This window comes from Nannobrachium achirus (genome assembly GCF_963921795.1).
Source record: "Nannobrachium achirus genome assembly, chromosome: 10".
NCBI classification, from domain to species: Eukaryota; Metazoa; Chordata; class Actinopteri; order Myctophiformes; family Myctophidae; genus Nannobrachium; species Nannobrachium achirus.
Window position 1 is genome coordinate 38,246,918 of NC_137819.1, and position 13,842 is coordinate 38,260,759.

At 44.8% G+C, this 13,842-nt stretch overlaps 1 protein-coding gene across 1 annotated transcript in view; it reads right to left on the reverse strand.

Moving 5' to 3' along the window:
- The window catches only part of LOC308293025 (protein MTSS 1-like), a gene marked incomplete at both ends in the record, with an annotated part of 99,137 nt that overhangs the window by 25,508 nt on the left and 59,787 nt on the right, over window positions 1–13,842 (reverse strand). Inside the window, 3 exons of the mRNA XM_080735455.1 lie at window positions 148–222; window positions 2,095–2,186; window positions 4,780–4,864. Of these exons, the coding sequence (XP_080591581.1) occupies window positions 148–222; window positions 2,095–2,186; window positions 4,780–4,864 (252 nt within the window). The remainder of the gene's footprint in view (window positions 1–147; window positions 223–2,094; window positions 2,187–4,779; window positions 4,865–13,842) is intronic.

Genomic DNA, 13,842 nt, shown 5'->3' on the forward strand with positions numbered 1-13,842 from the left:
CAGCCGAAACGTCGAATAAAGAGCAATTTCTTTAGCAAGATCCTGACAGTGTGCAGGTCCCTTTCTTTGATATCACTATCAGAGATCTGCTTCTGAGTATGACACAATAAATAAAAAGAAGTAAGATGAGTCAATTCGTCTCCTCACCTTTCTTGGCTTTCTTCTGCAGCTTCAGAGTATCAGAGGATTTCTTTTTGATCTCCTGGCGTGCCTTCTTGTACTCTGCCGAGGGAAACACACACATGCACACACAGCACGCACACACACACACACACACACACACACACACACACACACACACACACACACACAAACACACACACACACACGCGACATGCTAAAGCCACGCTAAAAGGAAACACCTCAAAGGGAATCTACACAGTAAAATCCTCAGTCTCAGTTTTAACACGTAAGGGTTCCGTTCTTCTTACACTCTTAAGTGTTAAACTGACACTCAGGGTTTTACTGTGGAGACTGACTGACCAGCAACTGAAGATCTACTCTCTTCTTCATCCTCCTCCTCCTCCTCTTCCTCCATTGCTTTTATGATGACAAGCATTGGAGGGAGACGACGTTGGCGGGGAATTGGAATCAAAACACGTTATGGAAGACAGAGACGAACGACGGGAGAACAACAGAGGAGGACGGAGACACCAGAAAACAAAAGAAAAAGTTAACCACCTAAACCCTACCTAGACCCTTCAGTTGACCGGGGGCCCCCCCAGTGATCTATACCAGTGGTTTTCAACCAGTGGTCTGGGGACCACCCGTGGTCCTTGGGGGGGGGGGGGGGGGTTCCAGGTGGTCCCCAGCAAAATGATGCAAAGTTGGTTGGTTACAGGTCCATTTGATTTCATTTTACGCAATCATTTTAACAAGAATTGTAATTTTGATCAAAATTTGCCTGTTGTCTCTCCAACATCATTACAAAATATTCAAAGTTTCGGGTCTGAGAGGCTAAATCTCATCAAATGGTGGTCGGTGGTTCAAATGCTGAATAAATACTGGATATGAAAATGGTTGAAAACCACTGGTCTATACATTGGCCCGTTCTTTTTTCCATGTACAGCTAATTCCTTTGCCGAAAACAGCCGCAGATCTGCTATTAGTTATTAGTTCAAGTGTGGTTATTCAGAAATGACTTAATTCAGTGATTGACCAATCAGAATCAAGCATTCAACCAAGCCGTGTAATAATAGTGGTTAACCACGTAACGCTGTAGACTGAATCTGAACTGGCATTGCACTTGGACCGCTTTTTTTCCCTCCCATCTACAAACAAATCACTTCGCCAAAGACAGACGATCTACAAGCAAGTGAGCTTGCAATATGGATGCTCGGGTTCAAGTGGTTAAAGAAGAAGTTCATATATGAAAAGAGAGAGAGAGAGAGAGAGAGAGAGAGAGAGAGAGAGAGAGAGAGAGAGAGAGCTAGCATACTGTACATATTACGACCTCCTGTGATGAACCCTTAAAGAGATGGTGTCTCATTTCCTACAGTATGTGTGGATGGACTGCATAATAGAGGAAGAACAGAGGGGAGAGCCATGATTAGGGCTGTCACAATTATTACATAATCGTCTAATCGCCATTATTTGACATAATCGCAATTATTTTGTCATAATCGTCATAATCGCTTACATGTTGAAAAATGTTCATATTTTCAAACATTGTCAAATGTTTGCGACGCGTTGTGAGCTTGTAGATCGGCTATTTCCACTATCAAGGTTAAGTTGTCAAATATGTAAGTAATTTCTTTGTATATTTAGGTTATGTGTCATATCTGCCATGTGCAACTTCAAAGCCTACAAGCCAAACAGGAATGTAATTGTCAATGACACAATTAAATCGTTAATCTTAATTATTTGAGTGACAATTAATCGTCATGTAAAATGTCATAATCGTGACAGCCCTAGCCATGATATACACACTGTATATAACTGTGTGTATGAAGGTATGTGTGCATCTCCACATATGAATGTGTGTAGTATACTGTATGGGTCTGTGTGTCCGTGTCCGTGTGTGCATGTGTGTGTTTGTGTGTGTGTGTGTGTGTGTGTGTGTGTGTGTGTGCGTGCGTGTGTGTGTGCGTGTACCTTTGGCGTGGTCCTTGTCCAGAGTGTTGGATACTCTCTTCCACTCTTCCATCTGCTCCTGGAGAGGGTTGATCAGACAGTCCAGAAACACCCTGCACGCACGCACGCACGCACACACGCACACGCACACACACACACACACACACACACACAAGAGAAAATGGAATGATGCATTAATGCATGCATGTATTTGAGTGTTTAATATTTACTGTCAAATATGGTAAACAAACAGGACTGCAGCCTAAACTAACACCATCATAAAACACTGCTGTGTGTGTGTGTGTGTGTGTGTGTGTGTGTGTGTGTGTGTGTGTGTGTGTGTGTGTGTGTGTGTGTGTGTGTGTGTGTGTGTATTTATTCCATGGTGATATCATTAAGATGTGTGTAGTGTAGTGGCGCTAGTGTGTGTATATAGATGCATTAAACCCAGTGTTCTTCAACTCTGCAGGTTGTCTCATTTCACGATCTGCTCTCATACAGGGCACAGGTAATGGACTCATGCACGCGCGCGCACGCACACGCACACACACACGCACACACGCACGCACACACGCACACACAGACACACACACACACGTGCTTACACACACATCAGTGAAAAATGGGATAGGAAAGGACATTAAGGAGGACGCGGAGAGAAAGGAGGAGGAGGAGAGCTACAGAGTTCTCCCAGCAGGAGGTGCAGAGGGAGGAGGAGCAGATAGAGTCATGCGAGGAGGAGGAGGAGGTGAACGCGAGGTAACAGAGAGGACACAGCAACTCATACAGAGAGGGGAAAGCAAGAAGATGAGCAGATGGGAAGACACCAGTGGCGTCAGTTCAGCTAAAGCTAAGGCAGGGGTCTTCAATGTTTTCAGGCCAAGGACCCCGTAGTTGAGAGAGAGATGAAGCAGGGACCCCAACAGATTCCATATAGCTTCATTGAGCTTGTAGCCGATCTACAAGCTCTGTAGATCTGCTATTGTTGGCTAACGTTCTCAGAATTTGGACACTAGGGTTCAAGTGGTTAATATAAAAATAAGGAGCAAAAGATCTGCTACTGGTGTCTTGCACACGGACACCAGTCATGTTGCCATACCTTAGCAACAGGCATGATGATGATGATGATTACTATCAGTGGATAGAATTATTTTACTGCATTTTACCAACCTACTGAACCGGGAGTTAAAGATTTGTAAAGATAGGGGTGGAGATTGAGAATATAATACCTTGTGAAAGCGATCATTTTGTTCTAATTTGCATTGTAGTTAGTTTAAAGTAATGTAATAACAGAATAATCAACGCAGATAGTCAGAGACATTTTTAATTCCCTGGAGGCAAGGTATGGCAGCTTCTATACCTCAATAATTGACACCTCTGAAAGAAACACGCACGCACATGCGCGATAACATCTCATGACTGAAACATGGTGTGAAACAACAACAAAAGGAGTCCCACACTAGCGCAATGTTTCCTAACATATTTGCATAACACAATATGTAGAAATATGAGGTTTAGGTGTTATCATACTAAACCTATACTCCTGCTGTTCTATATGCAGCCAACCACAGATTGAGGCTTTTGATCAGAAACCATATAGGGCTTTATTGCGACCGTAGGTCGCATTTACTACCAAAACCTCCACAGGCTGTCCGTGGGTGAGTGAGTGAGTCAGTCAGTCAGTCAGTCAGTCCGTCCGTCACACTTTTGCCCTGCTCATATCTCCACAACCGTTGCCCCCATCCATGCCAAATTTTGCACACACACTCCTTGACTGCCAAACTACAACCTCCAAGGACCCCCGGAGCCCCAGGGACCCCCAGGTCCCTGGGGGACCCCCAGATGTAAAAAATGACCAAATGTGCTCACACGTCACACGTCACACTTTTTCCCTGCTTATATCTCCGCACCCGTTGACCCGATCCATGCCACATTTTACACACACACTCCTTGCCTGCCAAACTACAACCTCCAAGGACCCCCGGAGCCCCAGGGACCCCCAGGTCCCTGGGGGACCCCCAGATGTAAAAAATGACCAAATGTGCAAAAATGACCAAATGACCACCCCAACGGGGCTGCTCACGGGGAATTCCCGGGGACCACCGACTCCTGGTGCTCCAGAACGGATGCAAAAGTGGTGGCGCCCCCAGTGGAGGACCCCCTGCCACTGCAGCGCACATAAAATGCCGTAACTCGGGCTAGGAGCGTCCGGGAGAGCCGGGCCCGGTACCTATTCGTCCGCCAAGGCAACGCGGAGACCCCACCCCTCATTTCTCACATGGCCCTATTCTAGCGCCACTTTTTGGCACTTTTGTGGACACTGCTCCTACAGTTTTGGCCCTAAAATCACAAATATCACTACACAGCATGTCTACACTCATGTCATCAACATGGATCAGGAAGATTTTGGAAAAACACATTTTTGCCCTATTTGTGGAGATAAGCCACCTACGGTCGCTTATCTCCCGATTAGGGAGTCTTACTGGTAGACGATGCTTCTGAACATGTGTTGTTAGTTACTTTTACCAACTAATAACCTAAAATAAACAAATTTTAGTGATGCTTCCGAATGACTGAAATCACACGTGGCGACTACGAACTTTAATCCCTGCAAGCAAACACACGCGCGCACAAGCGCGCACACGCACACACGCACACACACACACACACACACACACACACACACACACACACAGATCTACTCACATGGAGAACTGGCGTAGTTTGGCCTCAATACTGCGGTGTCTCATGCACATCCTGGTGAGGGCAGAGCCGATGTCCCGGGTACCTCCTGTCAACACAACAACAGCTCCTGTCAATTATTATATCATTTTAATTTGATATTGATTGATTCTTTTATTAGACAAAAATGGAGAACAGTACAAGTATAGTCAATACAATTGAAATGTAGTACACAGTACAAGTACAGTTAAACACCCTGCCTAAAAGGAACATCTCAAATAAGACCTTTTACGGTCTTTTTTACGTTGAAAGCCCTCGCTACACTTTATTTTTGATATAGTCATATCAGCTAAAGTACGTATTTTCATGCTCAACGCGGCACAATAGTCGATGGCTGTTTTACAGTCGTTTTTGGTATAAGAATTAAAATCTCGGCGCCAGTATTTCTGCTCCCAAATGCAATTTACTCTTCCTTAAACCTTGAATATGTTTTTTTTATTTACACAAATCCTCTCTTCTAGGGGTCCCGGCACAAAACATGTTCAGATGGGGGTCCGCGGCCAAATGTCCTTGGCACGAAAAAGTTTGAGAACCACTGATTTAATCAATCAATCAAATCAAGTCTTGTGGGGGTCTGGACTCGGAGGACAATCCTTCAATTTCAATTCTTACTTTATTTTCCTTTCGGAACTTGTGGAGTGGTTAAAAGATAACATAACATTCACAATACAGAGATGGTCACGCAAGTCATAAGGGTGTCCTGGTGCTTGTGGAGGCCTGGAGGACCATGGTTATGTCCCTGCTGAGTGTTGAGGTGAGAGAACAGTCTGGCTGACATCATCTATTTGACCTGCTGCTTTCTCAACACGCCAACACTTTTAGCACTTAGCTTGGCCTCCACTTGGGACACTGACTGCATGTGCACACACATATCGCATGTCTTTCACACAAAAACGCGCACACACACACACACACACGCACACACGCACACACGCACACAAAGTTACCACATAAGTGTGACTGTGAGAGTTAAGAAAGAGAAGCAAACAGTGTCCATGACCTCACGTCTTTACACAGCGAGAGAGAGAGAGAGAGAGAGAGAGAGAGAGAGAGAGAGAGAGAGAGAGAGAGAGAGAGAGAGAGAGAGGAGAGAGAGAGAAGAAGAGAGAGCGAGAGAGAGAGAAACTGATGGGGAGCGATGGAGAGAGGGAGAGATAAGCTGAGGAAAGGAGTGAAGGAAGCTTGGCAGGGGAGAGAGGAGGGTGAGGTGCCAGAAAAGATTTGACAAATTTCATGTCCTTTGCTCACACAGAGAGAGACTCCTAATGGGTTCTGCTGAGATTGCAGAACACTAAAGCCATTTTCTCACCCTACACTCACACTTAGATTATACTTATGATTATATCATGCCATAGACCATGATGTATTGAGCGTTGAAGCTAAATAGTTTAGGGAAAGACAAGCGTTTGAACTCACGCTATCCTGCCTTCCGAAAAAATCTTACTTTAAGATCGACAACCGTTTTTCTAAATGACATTTTTACCAGTTATTGTTGGGAAATATGAAACAAGTTCTCAGAAGAAAACTAACCACATTTGTTCTACTGTAGGTCGTTTCTGACAACAGGTTTAAGTGTAAAAGTTGGCATTGTTACAGCTCGCAGCGAGTCAGGGAAATTAAGTGAGTGTCATTTGCGATGCAAAATACAGCTCCCTTTCTCCTATACTCCTGATAACAGCCGATCATACTGACAGGTTAGCAAGCTGTTTGTCAGTCTAGCGGGAGCTCCACAGGCACCAGAAGGGGCCAGATGGCTCTCCTCTCTCTCCCCTAGACAGCAGACTCCCTCCTGGGGCATTGTTCACAGGACCTCAGCCTGTCTGCCAAAAGATCCAGGGCCAGGCTGGGAGACAACAAGGTACCTCTTGAATAACGCAAAGAGGCAAATGTGCATAATACAGATCCACACACAAGCACATACAGTACACGTGCACACACGCACGCACGCACGCACACACACACACACACACACACACACACACACACACACACACACACACACACACACACACACACACACACACACACACACACACACACACACACACACACACACACACACACACACACACACACACACACACACACACACACACACAATTAATTCAATGTACCTTGCTATGTAAGTTGCTCAACTACTGGTATTGCAGGTATTTCCAGTGGGGGACTTGTGGACACACAGCGACCGGACAAAGGAAGCTGCAGCTCCCTTTGTAAAACGACTACTGCTAGTCTGCTATGCGACTGCGGTTTTCACATTATGATCCTGAGTGCAAAGGTGGGGGCGCGGGGGGCTGCAAGGGTGATGACCGACTCAGCGCCGTGTTAGGCTACGACTCCTACAGAATAACAACCAGAGTAAATGCTGCTGTTGTAGCCTCGCGTAGCCAGGCTTACTCAAGCTACTTCCTGAGAAGACGGCAAGACGCGCTGTGATTGGCCAGTAGTGTATGATCCGCGCTGTGATTGGCCGGTGGTGTATGATCCGGGAGACAACGTATACGGAAGGATACAGATGACGTAAGTTTGCCAGGAAATCCGGACCCCAGCCCGGCTCATAGAAAAGATATTTTTGAGAAGCCTTTCGGAGCTGAAAATAACAGAGTGGGTGTTCTAAAACTTTTGCGATTTAATAGTTAGATCAAATTTAAGATTTGTTTATTTGAAAAAGTTAGGGCTGGGATCCAGAACCGGAGGAATAAGAGGAACATGATCCAACAATACCAGTGGTTCTCAAACCTTTACATTTCACTGACCACCATAACTCTGTGAGTGTACAAATGGAACCACATGGACCAGTATGGGTAGACCTCTAAGGGTTCATTTGGAACCCCCTATAGCAGTGTTTCTCAAAGTGGATTCCAGGGACTCTGTCGGTTGCTTTAGGTGGGTCTAAATTGACCCTTAAAATCCTGTAACTCTGACAGTGTACAAATGGAACCAAATGGACCCGTTAGGGTCCATTTGGTTTGCATTTGTGTCAGAGTTAAGGGGAAGACCTTGAAATTTGAAAGTTTGAGAAACACTGCCCTATAGGCGTTAAGAGGGAATCGTTAACACTCAGGACGCCACCATTCACTTGCGCTTTATTTTGAAGAGCCCCGGAAGCTCCGTGCGTATGCACGTGGGTGTACACTGACGATCCAGGAAGGAGATCTGTTTGTTTACAAACGGTCGCGAAAACTAAAATCCTAACCGGGGCCGACCATCACGGCATAGTGTCGCCGTGAAGACAAGCTGATCTCGGCCACCTCGGCGATATTTGCACCTTATTTCAAGATAAAGCCGTTTTTATGTTTCAGTATAGAATAGGAGTCAATGGATAATGGCCGCTCTCGGTTGCTTCTGGCTGCGTTGCGTCATGACGTATGCAGTTTTTTCTTTCACCAGCACCCGTAGCAAGCGTCTGAGATGCGGGTTACCATGGAAACCTTATCTCGTCTGTGAACGTGTTTGGCTACCAAGAGCAGCCAAACTGTTAAGGAACTGGGATCGTTAAAATCCTAAAAGGATCCCAACCCTAGTCCTCCTCAGTCAACCAACTCTGGACAATATTAATTAAATAAAAGCTAGAAAAATAACCCCAAATAAGGACTCTGTGCTTAATGTGGTTAATCTGCCGTAAGCTCCATTAGTTCAGCGTGCAACAAACGCGCTCAGATAACGGTTTAGCCCTGTTTGGGGTTTCCATTGCAGCAGGTTGAATTCATATTTGCCATGTTATTTCCACTTGGCTGAGCCAATATAAAGTACCCTGGTGGATTTCAGCATCCATGGGCCTGGGAGAGATGGGGGTTTAGTCCAATTAATTATTAATACCACTATTCATGTCTGCTCAGTCAACTGTGAACCAGGCAGCCCAAATAATAAGTGACCGCTGTTTAGGCACACAGATGTTTGCGTGTGCGAATGCCAGCACACACGCACACGCACACGCGCACACACACACACACACACACACACACACACACACACACACACACACACACACACACACACACACACACACACACACACACACACACACACACACACACACACACACACACACACACACACACACACACACACACACACACACACAGTCTCTCTCTCACGCACACGCACACACACACACACACACACACACACACACACACACACACACACACACACACACACACAGCATTTATTGACTCCTGGATTCGATTATGTGTCCGCTGTTATTCTGATTGTGTTTGCGATCTGTCATCCTGCATACATTTGTGAATCAAAAAACACATAAACACATAAATTATAGCTCAACGATGATAAATGACCCATCAACAACGCGTTGTTTGAAAAACATCCTATTGTGCATTTTCCATACAGAGAAAACAAATGTCAACCATCTTCAAACGTTCATGTCAAAGCATGGACAACACTCTGGCCGCCAAACAGGGTTGCTGCAAATGCCTTGGTAGAATTCATGCTAAAGGAGACAATGGAGTTGATATGGGCTCAAAACAACAGCAGCAAACAGGGATCTTCGATGGTTCACAAAAAGACTACATCCAGCGAAGCTGAGTCAGCCAGCCAGCAACACACCTTCCATATTCTGAGCCAACTCTCTCCCCCTACTGTCAGGGAATCTCCGGCAGACGATACCACTTCGCCTGTTGGGACGATAAGCTTCAAACAGTAGAAAACTCACAGTGTTGTGAGCTTGTAGATTGTTTATTCAAGCTATTTCTGGGAGAGACCCAAAAAGTTATAAAGTATGGAACATATGGCCCATTTTGGCCATATTAAATTATTTATTTTCTTATTCTTTTGAATAGTACTGGTCATTGTCTGTCCTTTCCTTTGCATATCTCATTAATAGGCTTTGTATATTATCGTTGCTCTTGGGCAGCAACCCAATACAGTATGTCCATAATATTCTAACCTTTTTCGTTTTTTTGTAAATGAACGCCTTGATTATTATATTATAATACGTCGTCAAAAGCATGAAAAGTAGCAGATCTGCTGCAAGCTCAAAACGTGGCGCAAATTTTTTAGACGGTAGATAGCTTGTAAATTTGCTACTTTTGAATTTGAATCCTGAAAAGTAACAGTTTTGGACATACAGTAAGAGGTTTCCACCCGACAGAGACGATATTCAAGTTATTTGACAAACAGTATCTGGCCTGTGCAGTTTAGTGTTTACGAAGCCAACAAGGCAACAGCAATGTCATTTGCATTCATTTGTTAGAACTTCTAATGCTCAACACCAAGAACACAATTAAGTAATTAATCACAATTATGAGACAATGTATCTGCTAACTAAAATGTCAGCCCTAATCTTAGATCATCATCATTACAGCGACCTAAAAATACTACAGTGTGATAATAATGAATAATGAACGGGGCCGTGAGCCCCGTGACACACAGGTTGAATGGGCTGCTGGAAGTTGAGGGTGATGGAATGGGAGGTATTGTGTTGCAGTAGCATGTTTGGTCAAGTGGTGCTATTGTTAACTGGGATAATAGAGACAGCTCATATTTTATCTGTCTGGATCTATTGTTGAGAGATGTGCCCGTGTGTGTGTGTGTGTGTGTGTGTGTGTGTGTGTGTGTGTGTGTGTGTGTGTGTGCGTGTGCGTGTGTGTGAGAGAGAGAGAGAGAGAGAGAGAGAGAGAGAGAGAGAGAGAGAGAGAGAGTGTGTGTGTGTGAGAGAGAGTGTGTTGTCTGGGTCACACACTAGGTGTTCCTATGCCAACTACACAGATGAAGGGGCCAGGAGGCATGTAGGGCCACAAATGTCAAGCTTAGCACATGAAGAGAGATGAGAGAGAGAGAGAGACAGAGAGAAAGAGAGAGAGAGAATATGCCGTTGAAACGGAGGGAGTGGCAGAGATGCAGACACGCGGGGCCAGAGAGAGGAGGGGAATTCAAACCTAACTAGGGATGGGACGATACGCGATATTATCGTTCATCGTGATAAAAAACACTCGCGATAATCGTATCGTGGAGATTTTATTTATCGTGATATCGTCCTCCGTCATGCACTGGGATCAATTCACCTTTTATTTGCCGAACTGCATATCCGGTACCACTAAAACCCTCTTTAATTGGTAAAAGGTACTTATAATATACGTACTTGATACAGTCTTTTTTTCACTCTCTATCAAATGTCTTTGCCCAAAAATAGCCGATCTGCTATTTTTTGGCAAACGTTCCGCCCCAGGACAATGGATTTTGATTATCGTGATAATATCGTAAATCGCGATTTCTTTTGTCACAATAATCGTGATATGAAATTTTCATATCGTCCCATCCCTAAACCTAACATGATGCAAGGTTGCCATGGAGACAGCTGCCGTCAACACAAATCTCTTTCTGTCTCGCTTGCTCTCTCTCTCCCCGTTTCCCCTCTCTTCAATCCACATCGCTTTCTCTCTCTCACTCTCCTATTTTTTTCATCCCCTTGATGAAAATAGCAGATCTACATGCTCACAACGCCTCGCAACGCGAGGCGTTGTGAGCATGTAGATCGGCTATTTTCACAATGTTCGCCTCTTGCTTACTTAATATTTGACAGTTTGGCCCGTCCTGTCGAATATTCGACTATTCGAATACTTTGAGGTCGAATAATCCGAATACTAAAAATCACTATTCGTGAATGCCCTACTCTCTACCCATTTCACCCTTTCTTCCTTCGTTCCCTCGCTTGCACTCTCTCTCTCCCCCCGTTTCCCCTCCCTTCTTATGGATCCTTCCTGCTCTCTCTCTCTCCATCGCTCTGCCTCTGTCCCTCTCGCCCTCCGTTCCCCAGTCTCTGTCGAGATACAACAACATGTTGGGGACTTGTAGATCTGTTGTTTTAGCCATTTCTCATAATGACACGCCCTAAACAGAGATACCAGGTTTAAAGTGGTTACATTTTACAGGGTTTTGCAATGTTTCCAATACAGCAGGATATGTGTGTGTGTGTGTGTGTGTGTGTGTGTGTGTGTGTGTGTGTGTGTGTGTGTGTGTGTGTGTGTGTGTGTGTGTGTACAATACTGAGTGTGTGCATGTCTCTGTGGTACAGTATATATGTGTTGTGTTGATGGATGCATATGCATATACTGTGTTTGTGTGTGATGTATATACTGTGACACACACACACACACACACACACACACACACACACACACACACACACACACACACACACACACACACACACACACACACACACACACACACACACACACACACACACACACACACAGTAAACTGCATGTATATACTGTACACACACACACACACACTGTACATACGTATGTATATAATGTATACTATTCGAGTTTGTACTGTATGTGTGTGTGAGGTTATATTTTGTTTATGGATTGGCACTATCTGGGATAGGGTGGGAGACATGGATGTTTTGTGTGTGCACTGTGCACTCCAAGTGTGTGTATACAGTATGAGTGAGTGCTGTGTGAGTGTGTACTGTGCATGTGTGTGATGTTTTGTGTGTGTGTGTGTGTGTGTGTGTGTGTGTGTGTGTGTGTGTGTGTGTGTGTGTGTGTGTGTGTGTGTGTGTGTGTGTGTGTGTGTGTGTGTGTGTGTGCGCGCGCGTGTGCGTGTGTGTGTGTGTGTGTGTGCGTGCATGTGTGTGTGCGAGGTGCACGCCTGGGGTGGGGTAGAGAGCACTGCATTGCACCATTAACACCTCTCTCTCTCTCCTCTCTTTCTCACCCTTCCTCTCACGACTTACTTCTCTCTCCTCTTCTCCTCCTCTCTGGTCTTTCTCTCTCTCCTCTTCCCCTCTTCTCCTAGTCTTCCTCCTCTCTGGTCTTTCCACCTTTTCCACTTTGTCTCCATAGGTAACCACTGCTGGTCATCAAATTATTGGCTCAGGAATGCAACAAAAACTAAAAAAATATCCATGAATTCAAGTCTCCAGTAATCGATAGAAAAAACGTTATCGTTTGGGTGAACTATACCTTTAACTAATGTGTTGCATCATGTGTCACTGACGAGCCAGCAACCTTTTAGCATCTGACATAAACTGTGAATAACGTACTGCACCACATACTAGTAGTAAACAAACCCTGTTTGTTTTCTTCTTTCTGTTGGAACCTTGTAACCCATGGTTCCCCAAAGGCCGAATTTTGTCTAGGGTACGACGGTGGCGTTCCCGCTACTCCAGTGACAGTTCAGATATCGTCATTGTCGGGTGAAAATCTTGTATGTCCAAAACCGCTCGTTTTGCATTTATCATTTATTAAATTATTTAAACTAGTGAAAACAGCCGATCTACAAGCACACAACGTTGTGTGCTTGTAGATCTGCTGTTTTCACTACTTTTGTGCGACGGCCTTGTATGATTTGCGAAAGAACGTACAAATTTGGAGATACGAGATTTCCACCCGACAACAATGATGTACTAGTGTTGTTGCTGCTCTTATACCACCATTATTACTGGGGTTGGTGTGGGCCAGACAGTAGCCCCCCGCGGGCCGCAAATGGCCCGCGGGCCGCCTATTGGGGAACCCTGTTGTAACCCCTTCCCCTCGTTTCTCCCTCATCATATTTACAACATCATCATCATATTTTATTTTGCTCTCCCTCCCTTAGTTTGTCCTATAAAACCCTGGCCTAATCGTCTGATAAACTATCTCAGACAGGAGAGTCACAGGTACTGTATGGATCCCTGCAAGGGTCCATTAAACCATGAGGCCGATTGCACAAAATCTCTTCTAAACAGTTTTCTGAAAAAACTTGCTATAATCGGTGGTTTTCAAACTTTAAGGACCCCCAAAATGATATGTATTTGGTCGCAGACCGCTATCTCAAAATATTTTGTTCCAGGGACCCCCTGGAACGTTAAAACATATATATATTCAAAGATTTTCACGATCTAAACAAAATAGCAGATCTACAACTACAAGATAATAGCGCACAAGTGACGCGCTATGAACTTGTATGTCCGTACAGTATGTCCTTGACGAAGACACTGGACCTCTGTTGGCTCACTCACAGAAGTCCATCTACTCTGGACATGGTCAGGTAATAGGCCAAATTACACGGAGTTGC